This window comes from Poecile atricapillus, chromosome 2 (genome assembly GCF_030490865.1).
Source record: "Poecile atricapillus isolate bPoeAtr1 chromosome 2, bPoeAtr1.hap1, whole genome shotgun sequence".
In the NCBI taxonomy this organism is placed as follows: Eukaryota; Metazoa; Chordata; class Aves; order Passeriformes; family Paridae; genus Poecile; species Poecile atricapillus.
In genome coordinates, this window is record NC_081250.1 from 49748891 (window position 1) to 49771532 (window position 22642).

Genomic DNA, 22642 nt, shown 5'->3' on the forward strand with positions numbered 1-22642 from the left:
CAGCAAAGGGAACAGCCAGAGCTTGGCAGAGCTCTGAAGTCAGTTTGGTAAATGGTGATAGAAAAAAGTGAACTAAAAATGCTGTAAAGCAAAGGCAATGTAGATGGATACATCCATCTCCAACCAGCTCCACACTCTTTAATGGTGGGATTCCTGGGTTTGAATGCTAAGAGTTTCAAAGCTGAAGCTACTGGCTGTCACAGAATCACACAATATTATGAGCTGAAAAGGACCCAACAAGGATCATGGAGTCCAGCTCCTGGCCCTGCACAGGACACCCCAAGAGTTGCACCATGTGCCTGAGAGCATTGTCCAAACACTTTTTGAGCTCTGTCAGGCTGGCGCTGTGACCACTTCCCTGGGGAGCCTGTTCCAGGGCCCAACCACCCTTTGGGGAAGAACCTTTTTCTAATATCCAAACCTCCCCTGACACAACTTCAGGCCATTCTCTCAGCTCCTGTCACTGGTCACCACAGAGAAGAGATCAGTGCCTGCCTCTCCTCTTCCCCTCACAAGGAAGTTGTAACTGAAGTCTCCCCTATCACTGGTTGAGCTCCTGAGGACAAAATCTGGAGTTGTCTATGCAAGCTGGAAGGCAGGTCAAAAGGGGACTCCAGAGCAGTAACTTCTCCTTTGAGCATACACATACCTCCAACAAGAGAGAACTAAGGATAAATTCGAGAAGCTACACCAGTAGAATATTAGTGTATTTCATGGGGTGAAATGATGGTTTACAATCAACTGCTTGTAAACAACTTTAAATAGTTACAAAAAGCAAATTTCAGTTCTTACATAAAGTTATGATGAGCAGAGTGCTAATATTGTGTAGAACAAAACCATGAGGAAATGTGATATGTACAACCCTCTGTCAGTTCAAGGCACACAGCAAGCCAGATTCTGGTCTTGCCACAAGCTGAGTTGGGAAAATCTCCTAAAGTTAAAAGGCTCTTGATAGATTTTCATTTTGAGATTAAAACAGTCTGCCCTCAACTCCAGTGCATTAGTTGTGATTTATATTAAAGCAGTTAAAAAAGCTAATCTGATCTTCCAAACATCATTCACACTCAAATTCAAATGCTTCATTGCTGTCATATACTGAAGGACACTGAAACCTCATCCTTTGGATTCTCCTTCTTATTCCCTATAGACACTCAATAGTGTGGACTACTACAGCTTATATAAACTATAGCAGCAACAACTTGGCAAGCTAATGTAGACCATGTTTTGCCTTTTTAAAAATTCAAAACAGATTAAGGGTTTGTAGTACACTTCCTCTCAGCTGAATTACAATTCCATCATAGGAGGTGAATGCTCTTCTGGATGCTCACATGCACAGAATGCTCATCTCCCCTTGATGAAACCACTTGCAGGACTTGATCCTTGAAAACAAAAGAGGAAAGCACAGGATTTCATCCTGTATTCTTCTCTGAGTTCAAGGGGATTTTTTCTCTTCAGTAGACTTGAGCACTAATTCATTACTCTTCTCTATCATACCTTTTTTGGTCTGTACCAATACTTCTGTATTGGACTGCTGTACAGTTAATTAAAAAAAAAAAAAAAATCACATGCAGATGTTTTTCATTATTCCACCGAAAGTCACCTCAGTTTCCACCAGTACTTACCTTTGGATGAAAATTATGCAAATAGTCCCACCAGGCTGAAAAAAACACACAAACTATTTTTTTTTTACAGAGGAGAATACATCAATTATCAGTATTTCATGCAAGACTGGCCCCACCTCAACAGGGACCACAGGCTATTTAACAGAAAGAGTAACAATTGGTAGGAAGCAAAAAATATTTTTATTCTCAGTTTCACATAGTGGAATTTAATTTAGATTTCAAGAAAGACCAACACTGCTTTCAGAATTCTTTAAGCAATGTTTACAAGATCATTAGTTGTGCTTTGTTAATCACCTTATTTCAGCTATTTCAATGTACCTTACTATCTTTCAGGTGCACTGGGATTCATCATCACTTTATTCAACATCATATAAAAAGACATATATAAATAATACAATTCATAGCTCAGAAAGAGGAACTGTTATGTCTTCCATAGTTCATAATATGAAAAAAATTCTTGAGAATTTAGCTGTACTGCTACAACTTAGTAGAACAGCACCAAAATGAGGAACCTTAGTGTTATCCCAGAAAACAGAAACAGTCTGTTTTGTTGTGTTTGTGTAAGGGAAAGAAAGCTCAAGGGGGAAACTCATGTGCACCAGTTCTGCACAGTGAAAAGCCATGCTCACAGAAGAGTCAGTGCAGCATGGAAGTGACCTTTCAGGAGTGGATCTTGGGACAGAAAGTGCAGCTCAAAGAAGCACCTTTGAGGTATATCTAACTGGAACTACAGGTGATCAAAAACAATAGTAAGGAGCAATGGTGAGTCTTCACTTCTGTAAAATACTTTGTGGTGGTTTCACTCATCAGGATTCCTTTTTTTCCTCCACTTCTAACAGCTCATCAAGGAATTCCACAACTTCACCCTAGAAATGATTAAATTTAACAGAAATAAATTAACCCCCAAAATTGGTGGGAAATTTCTGCTATTTTAATAAAAAAATTAATTGCAATGATAGGTGTCCAAGTATTTTTAACACCCTCCATGCAGACACTAGTCTAACAAACCTATAAAATGCAGGTAAATGACCCATACAGGTGTAGCACAAGACTTGGAGTGACACAGACTTTAAAGAGAGAAAATGTTATATATTTCACAGTACATCCTTCTGTACCTTTATAGGTACTTAAATAGACAATGAAATCCTCAGACTTAGAGAGGAATAAATGTTTAAAGCACCTGTTAAATTAGGAAGTTGTTAGAATACCATAAAACATTAAAAAATTTTAGAAAGCTGCAAAATTTGAAGCCAAAGCATTTTCTAGAACCGTAACTTTGTATGTCTGCTCTAACCGTTTACATCCCCTGTCACACCCTTCAACACACACCTTCTCCATTTTCAACCACAGATCTTCACAAAGCCATGCTTCAATGCAGCAAAAATGTGAAGAACCAGAGATACCAGAATGTTTTCCATACTGGAAACAAATATACTGGATTTAGATTCAGACCAGAAAACTTACAAGCTTCACTCTGCTAACACAGGGCACTAACACAGTGTAACAATCTATTTAAACTACTCCTAAGGTAGTTCTATGTCCTATTATAGCTTAGTAAAATGTCTTCCTGCAGTCAAGCCTGAGTACTCTGGGATGACACAGCCCCACTTGCTGGAACTTACTGTCTTGTCAACTAAACTATGGTAACTGAGCTAAAACCTTCTGTGATCACCCCAAGGTAACACCTTCAGTGGTGAAAAGCAGTAAATGTGCAGCAGCATCTCAAACTACTCAAAACTGACTGCAGCAGCCCGCCTGCTGACATTCTCAGAAACACCAGCATTTTCTGGTTTGCCTTCCATGCACAGCTCAGAAACAATGCCTGAGAGGGGAGACCCTGTGGGAATACCTGTGCCTATCCTCACTTTTTGAAACAACTTAAAAGTAGAGAGATGCAGATGCTACATTTCCAGCCTTTTACTCTAGTAACTACAATGTTCTGATAAACTCCTAATTTAACTCTGTTTTCTTTAAACCTTTCTGTCCTTTCTTTATTGACATAAACCTGTGGTCTAAAAAGGTCTTAAGAGGTCGTTTAGGTTTTTTCCAAAACAAATGGTAATTTTCTGTTGGAAAACCTGATCATCTCATTCTCACACTCATATTTAAATTAATGAGAACTTACACCAGTTTCGTTGAAAGCAAGTCATCCTTGTTTGGATGCTCATTTTCCCTCTTTCCTTCACCACCCATTCCAAGTCTCTGAGAACTGTATTAGGGTTCAGAGTCTGTTCAACTGATGTTTACAATCCCAATTACATTTTTAGCACATTTTTGTCTAAATAGGCATTCCTTAGAAAGACAGCATCTTCTAGACACATTCTGAGACTCAAAATTTTACTGTTTTCTAGTCTGGTCAGAAAAGGGCATCAAAACTCTGACAATGAAAGCAGTAAGAGGAAACAGAGAAATTTTGTCTATTTTGAATACAATAATGGTATTATGGATATTGTGATTAAAAAGTACCAACATTACACTTTTAGGAGGTATGACTAGCTGGGAGAAAAATAATGAAACTGAGCAAACAAAAATAAAAGCAGGAGGAAAGCTGGCTGAAATAACTGCTGTTCTTGCTCCCTGCTTCACAGTTCCATCTCAAAAGACCACTGAGATTTTGCAGCTATTACGTGATTTTAGCAAGTCCTGAAGGATGGCAATTTTTTGTGCCTTGAATTTGTTCAAAAGATTTAAGTAACCAAATTCATATTATTGGCAGACTCATCACTAAGATAGAATTTTTCAGAAGACACACAACATACAGACAAAATTCAAGATTTTATTTCTGGCATGTTTTCAAATCCAGAAACATGTATAAAATAAAAAAGGATATTTAAATGCAACAATATTAGGAAAAAATCCCTAAACAAACCTGAAATCTGAAATATCTAGTGTCTGAAACTGAGCTCTAATGGAAAGCATTGCAGAAGCTGTTCTGGTCTAATTAGATGTACTGAGGAATAAGAGAGGTTGAAATATGGCAAAAATATAAAAACAGTTACTGAAACAATATACATAGAATATTCTGCAATACAACTCAATAATTGCCTGGATGTTAGTTATTTTAAAAGGCAAAAGCTCCAGATTAAACAAAACCCCAGTTAAAATATTTTTGCCTGACCCTTCACAATCAAAACATAAAACATTTTCAAGTTGTCAGTAGAGTGGTTGGCAGCCCAATGAAAAGGTGATAAAGCTGCCTCAGAGGAGGTCATCACATTGTCACACTGGCAGCTGCCACCAGGCTGATCACTGTCCTTGTCCCATTAGCACTCACTTCACACTGCACATTCAGCATGGCTGAACTCAGTACATATTCCACAGGTGCTCATTCCAGGGAAAAAATACTATCTAGGAATTCCGTGCTGGTCTATGCCTGCAGACCTGGAGTCTGAAATGAGTCTTTGATACGATTTACTCCCTCAGTGAGACAGAATCCCTCCTGTCACCTGCTGTGCTCTTCGGCTCCTCCCTACTTTCACAGAAAGAACATCCAATTTTCCAAAGTCGGCTGCAAACCCATAATTCCTTCTGCTGCCAGTTACTCGAGGGCTGTACGACCACCAGCTCCAACGCAGGTACCATAAACACACCGGTGCTGATGTAAGTCATGGTGAGCAACCCATGGCCCAAAAGGTGATGCAGATACCTGGCTGCTAGGTAGGAAATCAGGATGTGAAGTGTGGCTGAGCCCAGGAAGAGAAGGGTTTGCTGCCAGACCAGTGATATTATCAGACCAGTGATACTTAGACAGCCAACAAGTGGCAAACACACACGTGGGCTGCTTGGTCAGCTGCAGGGAAGCATTTCCTCCATCCACAGTCGTGTCCTCCAGGCTTCCCAGGTACAGGATGAGCAGCTCTGTGGCACCCCACAGCCTCTGGAGCTCCCTGTGCTACCAACCACTTCCCTCTCCCAATCTGTGGACAGGGACAATCAGTGGAAAGTGGGGCTGACAGACCAAGGATGTATGGGAAAAGATGGGACAGATATAGCCTGCAAGGTGTGATATTGAGCAGAAAAAGGGAAATGTTCCCAGACTGGTCTGAGTGGTAGGAGGAATCAGAAGCTGATCTGTCCAACTGGATTATCTGTCCAACTCTAATTATCTGTTAGATATGTGAAGTGAGCACTCTTGTAGATTAACAACTGAACACAGGCACAGACAGAAAGAACAAGTTTTGTGCCACAGTAGTTAATTCAAGAAGGTTTTACAGAGGGTATGTGAGTAGGTGAATTATAAAAAAAAAAATAATTTTAAAACAGAATTCTTAGTCAATTCTGAGTAAGCTAACCCAGGCTAATGAGATTGTAACCCAGGCTAGTGAGATTGGGGCACCATCATAAGAGAAGCTAGAGCACTGGAAAAAAAATAAAATAAAAGACCTAAAAAGGAGAAGAATGCAAAACTCCTCACTTAGTAGCTCAATGTACTGAGTGTCCAAGACCATGATATACATTGGGCCAGGCCCTTCCTCATGCAAAATTAAATGTCACATTCACAGTCACAGAACACAGCTTTTTTTGAGAAACATTTGTACTTTGGAGACTCCTGGCCAACTATTAAAATAAAACAGCAAAGAGGAAGAGCTATGAGCACCTGGCTCAGTTACAGCACACTTGAGGCTGATGGTCCAGCACTAACTTTTCTTTCAACAGCATCATTTAAAAACAGTAGAAAGCAGCAGTTGCACTGCCCTGACAGACCCAGACACTTTGCCATGGCTTGCAATGATTGCCTTCTGCAAATGCAAGCATTAATCATTCATGGGTCCTTGCTTCCACCTGTAATCTGTTCTGTCCTTTCTCAGTATGGGCCGGAAAAGTTATGGGAAACAATTAGCTTTCTTATAATAACCCATGCTTTCTTATAATAACCCATGCTTTCCAATGCAGATCTGCTGATGGCCTCTCCTATAAGGATTCTGTGTGTACTGCAGTGGGATATCCCATTCTTCAGGGCAGCAACAGAGAAAATAATAAAAGATAGTGGTCTAGAACGAATTCAGATCCACAGAAAATCATTATTATTATTATGGGCATGCTTTTATGTGTGATTACCAGGGAATGGATAGGAAACAGCTTTTATTCTAACTCATCCAGCAGCCTTAAGAGACAACCCACAGAGCATGAAGAATTGGCTGGATCTTTGTTTCCTTAGAATCTATGACCTAGAAGAAAACTATTTAACCCACAAAATGTCCCCCAGTTGTCCTTCAGAGCAAAAATTCAAATTTTGCTGAAGTTCAAAGACCTCAATGTTTGGAGACTTGTTCAACAGTGAGAGTAACAGATTTGATGTACTGAGTGTAGGTGATCAGGATGTGGTGAGAAGGGTGGCCTCTAGGTGAGGAGCTAGCTGCCTTATAATTAATTATTGTCCTAGTAAGTAATGGGAGTAATCACAAGGGTTAGGGCTATGAAAACCAGCAGATTTTGTTCAAGAACAAATAATCACCTTGCAAGAGTGAAGACAAAGATCTGATACCAATGACTGTGGAGGACATTTGCTTCGTGGACATGGCAGAGCCTGCACATACACACCACACAGCCCACTGGCCAGCAATGTTTTGGAGGGGGAAAACATTATTTGGGAGTAACAGTAAGGCAAATGTCAATGAGTGGCTCAGCCTGAAAGGTTTATTCAGCCTTCAACCAAGAGACAGTTTCTTGATCTAACCTTCAGTTAAAACCTGAGAGTTCACTGCGACCACCTCAAAGCCCTGCCAGAACTTCCATGAGCTGGACAGTCCAGGCTGGACATTCCTCACATTCTAGCTGGGGAAAAAATAAGAAAATCACTCAATTCTTTGTGCAGAAAAATTATTTGGCCTGTAACTTATTTCTTTTTCAGATACATAGTCCACAGTGTGACTAACTGCCGCATACTTTTAGGGCTTTTTTTTTTTTTTAATATTAAGAGAGCTTAGTTGTTTTTTTACATGAATATTAACTACTTTCTCAAATATTTTCCTGTTTCATTTTAATAATATATTCTGAAACTTTAACTGTTCTTTTTCCCATATATTATTGGAGATAACAGTACACTGCAGTTATTACAGTAGTATTTTACAGTAAAACAGAAATGTGCTCTCCTCTTAACATATTTATAATGCCTATAAAACATGAGTCAACCCAATTGCAGAGGGACTTCAACATTGAACCAATTGCACAGAGAGCAGAAGCCTTCCAGTGGCCTTGTTTCTGAGCTCTAATTATGCTCTCTGGCCTGCTTTCTGCTGCATGCAGAAGCCTAAGAGAATCTGGGCAGTAGAAGTTCCTCCTAATGCCAGTACCTGCAGCTTGGGGCCATCCTGCCATTTAAGCCCAACCATGCTGGCAGTTTCCCATGCAAAGTGGCATAAATGGGAGTAGGAACACCAGACATATCCAGTGGTGCAGAAGCAACAAGAGAAAGCAGAAAGACCCACACATCCACTAGAAAATGAAGATGGAAAAAAAACCAAAACCACCTCATCTCTTCTTTTTTCTTTAAAAAAGTGCATGTTGAACCATAACACAAACCATAACACAAAAGTGTACGGGACCATAACACTGCCCATTAGCTGGCAAATCTCTCTGAGGCAGCTGCCACCAGCTCTTCTCAGGACAGCAGTGCTGTTGGAGCTGTGCTGGTCTGAGGTCACAGGCAGGGCAGGGTTTATAGGTCTGCACTTACAACTTGCTGATACAAGCACACTTCTGTAAATCATTTGAACATATGCAAGGAGTTAATAAAGCTCAAAGTATGTTGTTAGCAATTCCCAAACAGAAAAATAGGCTGAATTCAGATTACTATTTGCTATCAGTACTCCACTGGGGCCCTTGTGTTTTGATGCTATTCCTTATGTCCTCTTTCTACCAGTCACATTAGTTCAGTACTTATTCTTCTTTGCATTACACGGATGTGATGAAACACAGAACATCTTAATTTCAACCACTACACAAATGGGACACACACTATATACAAATAAAAAGAAAGATGTCAAAAAAAGTGGGTCAAAGCTGCCAACAGCTTTTCACCTACTGATTAAGTACTGAAAGAAAAATCACATTGTAAGCTCATCCCTGCCAAATACTTGTGGTTCTTATGTAATTTAGAACAGCTAAGTAGCTATCCTCCCCCCCAAAAAAATTCCATAAGAACGCTGACTTTATGGGCCAAAAACACGTCTCATACAATTAGTGTGGTGCTGGAGTTACATCTACACCAACTGTCTGGCTCTTAACTGCATTTCAGTGTGCCACTTAAATCTGTGCAGTACCAGGAGCTCTATCCATGATAGCCTTGATGCATTACACATCTGAACAGAAATCAAGAAGCTTGTCTATCCATGGCCAACTAAGATGACAACACTGTAATGTTCTTTTAACTTCCCTGTGGAAAACTGCAAGGATATTTAAGAATAATTACTTTTTCTTAAAATTAGCTGGTGCTAATATGCTGTCACCTCTACTGTGTTAAATGTTTGAATTAAGAGTTTTTCATTTCCTTGTGGAAAAACATTAATAGAGTAACACAAGCAGAACAGTATTTCTTGTAGTAACATATGCAAAAACCATTACTGCCTGTTCCAGCCTCTGCAATTACTGCTATGTATTCCTGAGGAAGCCAAATGTTTTCACTTGCTTTGCTAATGGGATTTAGAAAGACACATGGATGATCTGGGATACAGGAGCACTGAGATGTCTGAATAAAATGTGATTCTCCACTTGAAAATAATGACACTCACATAGGAAGGAATCCTCTTGCCACATCAATCCTTTTGCTTCCGTCAAGGAAAAAAGAATTATTTTGTTTCTGCATATTATCTTGTGGGCTGTCTTACTGGCCACTTCACAAACAGCAAATATGGACCACAGAAACTCACAGAAGGTATGGCCTACGGCCCAAGAAGCACATGGTTTAAATAAACAGAACGCACTTAGAAGAGAGCTTGCCTCCATCCTTAACAATTTTTAATAAAGTTTTTACTGCAATGCCTTATCTGGGGTTTTCATCAGTTTTCAACATTTCTATGGAACAAACTTTTCTATCTGTGCCAGGAGAAATATTAAACAAAATAAAAAATTCCACTTATACTACCAGGTCCTGCCCATAGAGCAGAAACTGCAAGGTAGTGGTTTTACCTTTGTGCTATTCCTGCTCTGTCTGCACTCCCTGGCAGTCTCCTGCAGCCAAAGACAAGTTCTGGTAGCCAGGGATTTATGAGTTCACTACAAAAGCCAGAGCCAAGCCAGCGGCATGGACAGCCTCCATCCCTCACAGGTTTTTGGGCCCTAGCAAGGGAGGGCACAGAGGCCCTTCAGCTTTTCCCCTGAGAAGAAGAATGGTAATTTTCCTATACAAAGAGAATGGGAGGTAGGGATATCTGTGGCATAAGCAGGCCCAGTAATTTTGGTTGTTTGACAAGAAACAAACATATAATCCAGTGTAATGCAACTTCCTTGTCAGCCCAAAAGTCAAACTGAGGTTTACACTGCGCCACCCCCCTGCAGATTGCAAGGTCAATTGTAATTGCCCTGGTGAAAGGGGCTACAGGAATGAATGCCAGGAAATAAATGCTTGTTTGTTCTACACATGCTGCTGGAGGCTGAAGATTGTTCTTGAGCCCCTTCTTCTAACAACATATGGGGAAAACCCTCAAAATGGACTTCTTCACCCCCTCCTTAATTACTTATCCCTGGGCTTTGAAGCAGCAGATAGGAAAGAAGGAAAAAAAGTACAAATGAAGTCGATGCCTAACATAAGAAAACATCATGGACAAAGCACAAACCAACATGGAATATAAAAAGTGCTCAAGTGTTTCACACCTTGATGAAAATACACACAGACTAGTCCTCTAAGCTTAACCTTAAAGCAAGCTTATTAAACTGTCTTTCAGGGGGTTTTACCAAAATCTTCAGGAAAGTCTTCCTGAATTCTGGTAACCTTGCAATGGAATTTTACATAGAGGTGTGTTCAGATCACAAGAATACTGAAGGCAGCACAGACATTATTTCTCTCCTGTAAAATATTCTCTCTCCCTATGTTGTGCTGGATGATAAAAATTGCAAAGGTGTTTTCCTTTTTTAACATAAACCATCCTTGTCTTTTCTAAGTAGAAAAGGCCTTGGCAGTGCTCATTACAGATACCCTTGCCTCGTGTCCTAACTAAGCACAGCTCTTTCTTTGTCTTTGCCAGCAACATTTCATCATTTGAAGAATTTTTTTAAACCTCTGAATGAAAGGACCCAAAAACAAAGCAAAAGGCAATCCAAAACCTCCCATGAATTATACTTTAATTTCAGTTGTGGAAGGAAATGCTCTTTCAGCAATTAAACTACTTTTCTTGCACCAAAATAAAAAATCCCTTTTGCTTATTTGCCAGTGTAAATAGTAGTCATTATATGTTATTTGGCCATGAATTCCAACCATTTAGAAAGCATGACTGGGTGACCAAAATGCCACTGAGGAGAAAAAAAATAACAGATAACAAGACTTCCTTTGGACAAAAATTGCAATTTAGGTGGTTACTTCTGGACAAAATCATAAGGACCTTTAAATCTAATTTAGACAACATTTCAGAAAAAAAAAAAATCCACATCCCCTCCAGCCCCCCAAAACACCAAATCCAGAAAAACATTTGGTTTATATATATATATACACAATTTCTCTGCCCCCTGGTGCTACAACTCAGAAACTGGGTTTCCTTTTTTTCCTGTGGGCTCAGCACATTATATATTCACCTTTGTGGTAATTCTGTCATGTTTCTTTTAAATGGTACATGATGTTCTTTGGACTTGTTCTTTTAGTCCACTTACCAAGCAAAAATTTATTATAAATTGGCCGTGGCTACAAGAAGATTTTTCCATATTAGTGAAATCCTGGAATTACAGCTATGTATCATCTTCACTTTAAATGTGATTGCTGCTTTTTTGACCATGATTTCATTTCTAGACAACTCACCTCATCATCATCCATCAGATGTTCCTTTGCAAATTCATACATTTCCAGCTGGAGTGTGGTAATGTTGTGGTATCGAACTGCCTCCTATCAAAAAAACCCCAAAATTTCTGTTACTTTAGGGTAGCAAGACAGGGGAGAGTCATCACATGTGTCCTGAAACTATCCCAGTGAAGTCAGACCCAGACCTTGTAAAGGTAGATCCCAGGCAGGGTTCACAGTGTTTGAGAAATGAAACAGCAAACAGCATATTCCAAACTCTCCTGTGGATCTTCCCAAGCACAGACTCCCTCACTGCAACAACAAAGCACTCTCCTCTTTCTCATGTTTCAAAGCACTGGCGAGTCTGAGAGTAAGGAATGAGACTGCCAGGGCTGAGCAGCAGCCTGTGCCTGCATTCCAGTGGGCTTTGGACAGGAGAAAGCCTCTGTCTCCCTGCGCTGGCCTATGGCAGCAGGCAGTTCTGGGAAAGAGACACCCTGAGCCGATTTGCATGATAATGACCCAGCACCCCAGGCTGAGCCTGGGCTGGGGAAACTCTGCCAGGTCACTCACCTGTCCCTCCTCACTTCCCAGCCTGGACAGCACAGGGTAGCTCCCTCACACACTCTCATATTTGTGAGCACCAGTTGTCATCCACTTTGATTACTCCCTTTAACTCCTTTTGGGGAAGAAAACAGGAGACTCCCTCCTTCACAAGAACATCTAAAGGTTAGTGCCAGAGCCAAATGTTGCTGTCACCCCATTACCACTTTTTGGAAATAGACCAGAGGCATTATGGTTTTCCAGGCAAGTGATTAGGACAGCAAGCAACTTCTGTTTATAGCTACATAGATCAAAGTACAATACAGCTGTGTGCATTTAATATTTTGTGTTTTAAAACAAAATTATCTGTAGTGGCCAGCTCCAGGAGTTATCAATGAAACATTCAGAGTGCATGTGTAGGGCCCTTGTTCTGCACTCTCTGCACACGTATGCCAAATTTGTCTGCGGTTTGCAGTTTCATGCTCTTGCTACCCCTCACTCCCTCCACCACCAAACATTGTCTCCAGCATGGTTACAAAGCACCGCTCTGTTCCCAAAAGCAGTGACAAAGCAGCAGTCCCCTTCCACTGTGAGCTCAGACTTGCTGCTGCTGCCTAAAAGAACCAAATGCATTTTTGCTGCTTTTTGTCTCAGTTGGCCCTGCAGAGCCAGGGCAGGCCTGGGTTCCCACTGTGCCAATAAAGCGTGTGCTCTAAGAGGCATGACTAGAAGGCACTAAATTTAATTTGTGGGACATATACTGCTAATGACTAACTAGTTGTACAGCCCATATGACTGATGCCTAAGCAGTCACTGAGTGTCACAATTTAGCTGCATGACTGGTAACAAGAAACATTGGAAAATCCAATTTGATGCCACAGTCCAGGCTGTAAAATTTACTTGGACACGAAAATTCAAGAACAGGATGGAAACCCATTTTTAAAATAGTTTTCCAAAGCCAGATGACAATTGTTGCTGGATGGACTGGTGTCTTCTTTGCAGCAAGCATTTTGATCTAGATAATTAGATGCAATACAGTCCTGAGCCTTCTTCCATCCTCATCCACCCAACTGTATTCTAAATGGAGTAAGTGGAGAGTCAGTTTAGCTGGAGTTACCATATTCAGACACATTCCAATGCCCACAGAACCTGAAATAACAAGCGAGTGGGCAACTATGTGTTGGCAAATAATGATTCACAAAAGCCTGAATGTCACTCAGAGATTTCATCACCAGAGATTTCAGGGTCCAGCTGCTTCATTTATAGAGGTACATAAAGATATAAATATGCCCAAGTGTCAGAGAAGTACCGTGAGTTTACTTCTCATCATATCTTATATGCTATTGTAGTACATTTCAACAGCAAGGGAAGAGCTATAATGATATTCACGGTTTACATGACACACTACACTTCTGTGTACAACTTTCTATATGATTTTAATAAAACAGGATGTCTTGAACTCCAGAACCAGCAGATCTCCCACATTTTTCCCACTGTATTTTCAGAGAAATATTTGAAATGTGTCTAGAAGGCATTTTAGGTAATCGACCTACCGATCTGGGCTGAAAATCCTCCTCTTTAAGTCCCCATTTGTCTTTGTGGTACTGGTAATAGACCATGTTCTGTTTCATTACTTCATCTTTTGCGTCGAACAGAAGGTAGCTAGCAGCACAAGAAGCTGCATTCTTCATGTCATTCACTAATTAATAAACACACATCAAAAAAACCCAGGTAAGGTAAATGAACAAACTCCTATTATCTAAGCTCTGGAAAACTCATATGGAAACACAGCCCATACTCTACCTCCTCACCAGCTGCATAGAGGAAAAAAAAATTGCTCCCCAGAAATGTTATGCTATTTTTGTGTTCTGAAACACATACAGCCATGATTCAAAAATCAATTCATCATCAACCTTTGATGGTTTTCTATGAAAATCCTAACCAAATGCTACCCCCAGGTGTCCCAGTATCACCACACAGCTTAGTGATACACACTGGGATATTTATTTAAAAAACAAACAAAAATATATTAAACCCCTCCTCACTTCTCTATTAGGATTGATAAAGAGAGAAGGGTCAGGGTAAAGTGTGTAGTCAAACAACACAAGCAAGATTTATTAGTGGCTGATGTGTCTTCCCTTTGATATTGGAGCCTGCAGGAACAGCTGTAAGGGTTCTTTATAGCTGCAATGTGTTCTTTACAGTGCAAGCAGCTCCTCAAGAAACCACAACTTTGACTGGTTAATTTACCTATCAAATATGTCATCACTGAGCACCAAACACTACAATTTCTGTTAAGTGGTCCCCTCTTTCTTCAAAACCCATTTAGCCCCATTCTAAGAGGATGATAAGAATCCACTAGGAAAAAGCAAATAGTATTAAATACTCCGTAGGTTTGTCTGTGGAAGAAATTCTATCCCATGTCTGTTAACTACAGTGATAACAGGGAGCAAAAGACATCGGGAAACTTAGAATGTAGGTAGTAGCCTCCAGAACAGTTTAAAATGCAGATTCTGGAGGCTACTACCTATATTCTAAAGCATAAAATTAGAGGGAAAAGATGATGAATGGAATCTGTCCCACATCATCCAACATCATCATTATTTAAGCAAAATAAATCACTACTTACATTTATAATATGCAAACTGCAAGTAATGGTACATGGTGGCCACAAATTTTTCAACGACAAAGCCTCCTATAATGGGTGTCAGATTGCTCTCACACTGCACTTTGCATGCAAGGACTTCAATATAATGATCTGGAAGGAAGAAAATAGCAACAGAGGATATGGATGGCACAGAGTGAATTGTTATAATCTCTCCCATTAGTCACCCACTAAACTTCGGCCTTATAATGCTCTCCTGGGTCCTGTGCATCTGGATCCTGCTGCTTGGAAGTACTGAGAATCCACAACTCCATCTGAAGTATGAATCAAGTGCTGGTACTAGGCCCTCCTGTAAAAATCTGTACGTCTGACTTTCAAGGCATCAAAGCTGGAATTCCAGAGAACCGAGCACTTAGGTTTCACTGACACCTGCAGGCAGCATGTGGTGGTGGGTTTTACAGAGTACTACACAGTACTGCGTTATTTCCTAGCTGTAAATTTAACAGTGCTTTCTTTCCTTTCCTAAATTTTGCAAGCCTTTGTAATTTCACTACATTATTGCAAAAATAAGGTGCCCATGATGCTGAGTAAAACTGTGTCACGAACAGATACAGCAGGTGATTGCAAAATAAACCTCCAGAGATGGCTATGTTATGGGCCCAGAGTTTGGATGTTTTAAGAGAGAAGAAAGAGGAGAATATGCTGCTTACCACAGAAAAACTTTCAGACAGAAACAGGTAAATTCACAAGCTTACCCAGTCTAAAAATTTCTATATATAATGCAATATAGGACTGTAAGTGATTTTTATCCTCAAGAAAAAATAAAGAAGAAAACCTTCCAGCAAAAAGTTTCAAGCATTTTCTGGATATATCATATTCATCAACAGCACAGAAAAGAAATATTTTAAAGTCTTATTTTCCCTGTTAGCCACATTTGGCAGGTGAAAGCAAGTTAGCTAAGCCTGTGCAGCAAATTTCTGACCAAGACAAAAGAACACTTTTCATCCCTGACAACTCCTAACATGAAGAACACTGAGGTTAACTAAAAATAACTGCTGAAACTAACTAAAAATAACTGGCCTAATGAATTTACCAGACCCATCTTTTATAAGAGCAGTGGAATCTCCAGACACAGTGGTGTTCAATTCCAGCCAGCAGTTAAAGCCAGAGACGCGAGTCCCTCAGTGAAATGATCCCACACAATGAGGACAGCTGGCTTCCTAACATAACTCACTGCTCAGGAATAAATGCATACCTAGTGCAAGACCCAAATACTTCTGGTTAACACTTACTGCTACATCTGCTTCCTGCAGACCCTTGGAGCCAGAATATCTCTCCCTGGAACACAAGCACGATTCAGCCCAGGCAGTGCAAATAAATGTGAACATGCTTATCTCAAGAGCAAAATACTTGAAATGCATGATCATGGCCATGGTGACATCATGAAGTAATTCCTACCTTTCCTTGCCATCACTACTACTGGGAGTTGTCCTTTCCTTCCAAAGAGGAAGAGGAAGGGTGACAGTAAGTGTCAATCACAGCTGAGCATAGACAACCACTCTTTACAGCGCCTTGGGAATTGTCCTGATGTCAGAGCTCTGACCCACTGGGAAAGAAAGTCTGTGTTTCTTGCTTTACCACTTGTGATTTGCGCTCCACTCCATATTTGCTATCCTAGACACCTGCCTGTTTTGCCCAAGAGCAAGTCAAGGCTTGAGGAATAGCCTGCAATAGCTATTCCATGTCAGCTGTGCTGGTGGATACCAGCTGCACACCATGAGCATGAGAAACTGAAGCTGCTCTTGTGTAAACATACTTCCCAAAAGTTTCCCCTCACCAAGACGTATTATGGCTTTAGGACAAAAAGTCAGTATGTTTTTCCTTAGGGCAACTTAGAACATAAAAAATGCAAGAGAATTTCTAAGCTTATTGAGAGAACATGCAGGTGTTCTCCACAAAAATATTGTCAACAACACTGAGCTGTCAGAGCACTGACAGAGGAATTACTTGTTCCTTTCGCTGCCAAACAGCATGAGAAAGAAACCTGTATGTGCCATTTTGACAACAATTTAAAAAGTTGATGTCCCTTTTCCTTTGCAAAGCAATGGATTTTTTTTTTTCTTTTTTGGCCATACACACAAAATACAGATGTTACCTACTAGTAAAACTCTAATGTAGGAAAGATTAAAAATAGCCAACAGAACTTTGCCATACTTATGAGAAAGGAGACACAGCTCACCAGACCTACACAAACCACAAAGCTGATTTCAAAGGCAGGCTAACCATTGAGCCTCAAAGGTGGCCAAACTGATACTGAGATGATGATCAAGAGACCTGGGTGGATGACCACTGCTACCCAGATGGAGCAGCTGTTATTTACACATCTATGTTGCTCTGCCACAGAACTTCCATGCTAATGTAATATCTCTGCTCTGATTTCCTGACAGATCTCATTTATGTTACTGAAGAGAGGAAAAAAGTAAACCAGAATTCAAGCAGTTTTCAGTGAATCTAATAAACTCCTACTGGCCTAAACTCAGGAACAGGACTTGGGTGACCAATCTTATGAATAAACTGAAATGCACTTTGGGGACATCTTTCCTTCCTGTGTCCTAACCACTCACCTGCAATGGAAAGATAGAAGTCTTTAAAATCTGTGATCTCTCGGGAGCCTTCACAGGCTGCTATGCAGTCATCATAAGCTTTGAAGAAATCTGGAAGAGCTAGTTCCATGTCCGAGATGGATGTCCGCCAATTGTCGCCATTGTACGCTCTCACAGCCCTCACAAAGAGATTCTGAAAAATTGGCAGGAATGAATCAGCAGTAGCTGTGAGAAGTGCTGTGTAAACTCAAATACAGTAAATGATGTCTCTACATTTCTGGATGACTGTATGAGCTGCTCTCCAGACGGATATAAATACAGGAGACTAAAGGATTTTAACAGGTATCTCCTATAGACCAGAGTATGTAATTCAATTTCCAATCAGAAGAAAAGCCTGCTGGAGAGAAGTAATGGTGTGAGTCTAAAGCACAGGCTGTGACAGATATTCAATGGAATCTTGAAGCCAAATGTCTGAGCTATTTTCAGCTGTGCCACTACAGCACTCATGAATTTGGCTAACTAGGCACCTGCTTAGCTCCAGCAGCGATCTACATGTAGCAGCTTTCAGCATCTGTCTGATTTGCTGTGACTCATTTGTGGAACAATGAAGCACAGGAGAGGTGAGAATTACTGAATACAGCAAGAAGGCAGAACAAAGATGACTGAGATGACAAAAAGAGGGAGATTAAGAACTGAGAACACATAAGCAAATGAGATCCCTGAATCTCACCCAATAAGAGGAGTAATAGAACAGCACCAAAAGAGCCGACTTTCCTGAATAAAAAGCATACCTCATAAGGCTTTGTCTCCAAGTCTTTAATATGCTCCTCAGCATCAGGTATGCTCTTATAGTAGGCCATATTTCTTTGCATCATTTCGTCATCTGGATGCTTCAAAAGAAATGTGTGAGCTGCTGCAATAGCTTTTGGAAGATTATTAGCCTAAACAGGGATAAGGAAAAGAATGTGTTAAAAAAAATATTAGCAGGAGAAAAGAAAACCCAAACAGTTCAAAAGTTCCTAGTTTTGTCAATGAATTTTCCTGCATTCTCTATATTCACAAATCTACTGAGAGCAGTCTCAGCAGATACAATGGTACAGTAAAACTGATGTAATTCTTCCCAGTTTTACTCCCAGCTGCATCACTATGAGCAATTTTTTTTTTAACTTTAGACGTCTAATATTTTTGCAGACAATATAGATGACTGCTGTAAATCAAAAAGATTAGGTTTTTCCCCTTGCCTTCCCCTGAACATAGAGCTGACAAAGCAAAAGTCTATACCAGGGCTCCTGGGAGCGATTAATCTCAGAGCAAGTACAGATGTTAACCTACGGATACTGGTCAGGAGTCATCATTGTTTGTATGTGTTTATGTCACTTCTTTGCCTAGCAGCACAGAGGACATTATTACTATAATATATTTTCCTGGTGGTATTACAAAGTTAGAGCATACTGCAGAGACTTGGTCAAAAATTATGTCTTAAAGCAATTTTCTGCACCCATTTTTAAAGTAACTTTAATCCCTGTTAGATACATTTTGTGTTCATTTCTCATTTACAACTGCATGTACCAAACACCTATGCACTTCTGTGTGCATGCCACTTATGATTTTTAAAAATTTTATACATACACATGCATATTTTCATAAATTACATAGTATGTATGCACATATTTAGGAAGAGTGAGAGAGCAAGCAAATGTCTGGGGTATTTGTGAAATGTTAAAACCTTTTTTCTAGGCCAAGATCCACTCAGTGTATTGATGTACAGGCGATACAGAGTGAAACAGCTCACATGTGAAATAGCTTCTGGCAGCACATGTTGGAAACAAGCAAGAATCCCAGGCCCATGTGCAGACACAGCCTTCTGCTTGCATCCACAGAAGCTGCCCTTTCATTTCAGAAAGGAACCTGAGAGACGGCTGCACACGAGCAAGACTTCAACCCACACACTGCTGCTGTGCCGCTAGCAGTGGCCCAGCACTGGAACTCTGCCAGCTGCCCTTCCTGGCTGTCCCAAAACTACGTGTTTCCAGTCAGCCCAGACTGTGCTAAATGCAAAGGGAAATCTCAGCTGCACTTTCGTCAAATGCCTGGTTTCTTTCATGCTGTAGCTGTAACCCTGCTCCCTTGGTAGGCTGACAAGTCTCATTTTTGCTTAGGCTTATGATTCACCCTTGGTTTCTATTTTCATCTCTTAGAAAAAAATGAAAGGTTTTGTAGAAACACACTCCTAAGTGAGCTCAGTGGCTCTGAGAAAGCTCCCTCCAGAGGAGCAAGCAGCAGCGCAGGAAAAGCTACTCCCAGAATCTTACAACGTGGCAAATTTCTCTGTGGAGCCCACCTGAATACACACGTGGTCACTCTAAAAAATTACATAAAGCGTTTTCCTCCCACTTCTTCCTCTACTATAAAAGCCATTGTAGGGGTGGAGGGGTGGGGGAAGGGGGGAAGTTTCCTTCTGCAGAAACCACCAGCCAGGAAAAAATCCTATGGATGCAGCAGTTTGTAGCCCTAGAAGGCCCATTCAGAACTCCCCGAGAAAGATAAGGGCTCAGAGCTGCACTACAAATCCAGTATGAAACACAGTATAAACAATAGACATTAAAGGCAAACCCACCAAACTAGGCTGCTCAAACTTAATGCAAATGTGATTGAAAAAAGAGTTTAAAGGGAGGGGGAGGGATTCCTCCAATTTCCCTCTCACACTCCTACCTGGCAGTTACTTGACTGTATTTGAAATGGTAAGAAGAAAAGATTTTTGGTGTTATCCATACATTGCAAACTTTGTATGTGCCACAAGGGGGGAATTAATAGTTAAGATAAGAAGAGGAAACATTTGTGGTGATGTCATTTTGGTATCCATATATGGCTTTGAGAATTCCAGGAATTCTGCCCTCAGTCAAAAGAAAAGGCAGAGGCTTTAATGTATCAAGTTCTTTTGCATGATCTTAGGGAAGGCATTGGACACCAGTGTGATACTGTGCTTGTGGATACTGTTCTGGTTTTATGAGAGCACACTTCCCTGCATCTGTTTGGAAAAACTGCTGAGAAAACAGCACTCCTGAAAACAGGTGACAGCAACAGATTTAGCGTGTTTTCAAGAGGCAATCTCAAAACAGTGCACAAGCATACAATCCCCTGTAATGAATACTGGGATAGGTTAGGAGTGAATCCCTAAAAGAGAAAACAATCTAACGAAAGAGCTCAGCTTGTTTCCTCCCCACAGAGAGGCCCTGATTACTTCAAATGCAAATAATTGCAGTATCTGAGGGGATGACAGGAGAGATGGACCTTGATATAGAGATCAGGAGGTGAAGATGAGAAGGGAGAAAATAATCAAATAGATCCTGGACAGAAGAATGACAAGAAGCTAGAAAAACAGGATGAAACCTGTTAAGAGAGGAGTGTGTTCCCAGTCTTGTCTGACCAAAGAGCAAAAGGTAAATACCATGCCAGGGCTAGCATTATAGTGTCCCACTTCAGCAGCCAATTTTTGCTTCATTCCTTTTCACAGCTGTAATGAAACTGGAGTTTTCCAGGCACAAGGCTATCTGCAAGTCACAGGCTGGGGGCTGCTGCACTTGAAAGAACTGGACCAGAAACGAGAAGTGAAGAAGGTGGGCACGCTGAAGGAGAAGCAGTGAAGATCGTTTGCAATAGCAGAGCTGGGACACGAAGAGTCTGAAAAAGGTTCCAGAGAAGGTTAGAAAGTAAGGCAAATGGAAAGATGAGAGGGGCAGGAATGACACAGCTACCGGACACAGGGGCAACATCCAGTGACTGGATGTCAAGGAAGAACTGGAAGGGCTGATTCTCAGGGACATGCTGGATGAGCTGTAAAAAACGGGTGAAGAGCGAGCTGGATGGTATGCGGGTAAGCAGGGGAAAGACAACGCACACACTAATCCCACTGTGGGTTACAGGAGTGGGATGAAACAACGGAAAAGCTTGTCAAGGAGAGGATTACAAAGTATAGGGTTGGCAGTCTAGGGGGACAAGGACTGACCAGGGGCAGGGAAGAAATAGAGATGAGGCAGATGACAAGTGGTGTGGAGAAGGTGATGAGGAATGAGGTCGTGGCCCAGAGTAACCTGCTTCTCACCAGGCGAGAGGTCGGCATGACAGGAGGCTTTTCTAGTATTGGGTGCACCAGGCACTTGGGGTTTGTCCAGACTGTCCTGGGACATACCATGCTGTCCCCCTCCACCACGGCACCGACAGACGCGCTCGACGCGGCTGGAGGGTGGCACCGCACCAAGTGAGACTTCGAGGAGGAGAGCCCGCGACAGAGGTGGGGGGAGCGGAGGCAGGGCAGAGAGGCGGGAGGAGAAAGGAGGAGGGATCAAGGAGCGGGGCGGGGTGAGGGGGGCTCTCACCTTGAAGTAGGCGAACTGCAAGTACTTGTAGGGCTCGCGGCGCTGGAACTCCTGGAGCAGGTCGCGGCCGGGCTGCGCCTGTCGGAAGGCGGGCAGCCCCTGCTTGCAGCGCCGCAGGCACTGCGCCCGCCGCAGCACCCCGGACAGGAGGCGCAGCTCCTCCAGCGCCGCGCCGGGGGCAGCGGGGGGCGCGGGGGGCGGCTGCCCGGCCGCGCTGCAGTTGCGGTGGCAGAAGGCCTCGCTGTCGCGCAGCAGGCGGTACAGCCGCATGCTGACCTCCAGGTAGCTGACGCTCTCGGGCCAGTTCTCGGTGCTGTACTGGTCCAGCCCGTAGCGATAGGCCGACTCCAGCGGCATCAGCTCGTCCCGCGGGAAGCTGCGGAAGCTGTAGCGCTCGTACTGCGCCCCCGCCGCCGCCAGCAGCGCCAGCAGCGCCGCCACCCACATGGCTGAGCCTCCGCCACCGCACAGCACCGCACAGCACCGCACCACGTCGCTGCCGCCGGCGGGGCGCAGGGCCGGAGAGGCGGCCCCGGGCCGGGAGGAGGGGAGGGAAAAGCGGGTGGGCCGGGGAGAAGGCAGGGCAGAGGCGGTCCCGGGGCCGGGGCGGAGGGAGAGGCGGCCCCGGGGAGGGAGCCCGGGCGTGGCGGGGCGGAGCGCCGGCTCCCCCGGCCGCCCTCGGTGCTGCTGCCCGGCTGGAGCCGGAGCTGGTGCCAGCAGCAGTCACACCCGCAAAGAAACTTAGTTAATGTGTTTTCCCGGCGTCCATCAGAGCTGCTTTTTCTGCCGTCCACAACTTAGGTTTTGTTAGGAAAGTAAGTGCTCTAAACTAATCTCTTGTACCCTTCAAATTTTTTTGGTGTGTATTTATCTACAAAACTTGTGACATGGGTTCACGCATTCATATTGTGATGAAGAGCAATAAGTGCGCTGTTGGAATACTCCTAGAATTCTGGGCATTATTTCCT

General features: G+C 42.2%; 1 protein-coding gene across 1 annotated transcript; it reads right to left on the minus strand.

Moving 5' to 3' along the window:
• Positions 1-1783: 1783 nt before the first annotated feature.
• CRTAP (cartilage associated protein) lies at positions 1784-22397 on the minus strand (the record flags this gene model as incomplete). The annotated part of the gene is made up of 7 exons (XM_058831075.1): positions 1784-2488; positions 11569-11652; positions 13644-13789; positions 14720-14848; positions 17320-17491; positions 18090-18239; positions 21675-22397. Coding segments are annotated over 7 exons (1464 nt in total), but the record flags the coding sequence as incomplete, so codon positions are not given.
• Positions 22398-22642: the final 245 nt, after the last annotated feature.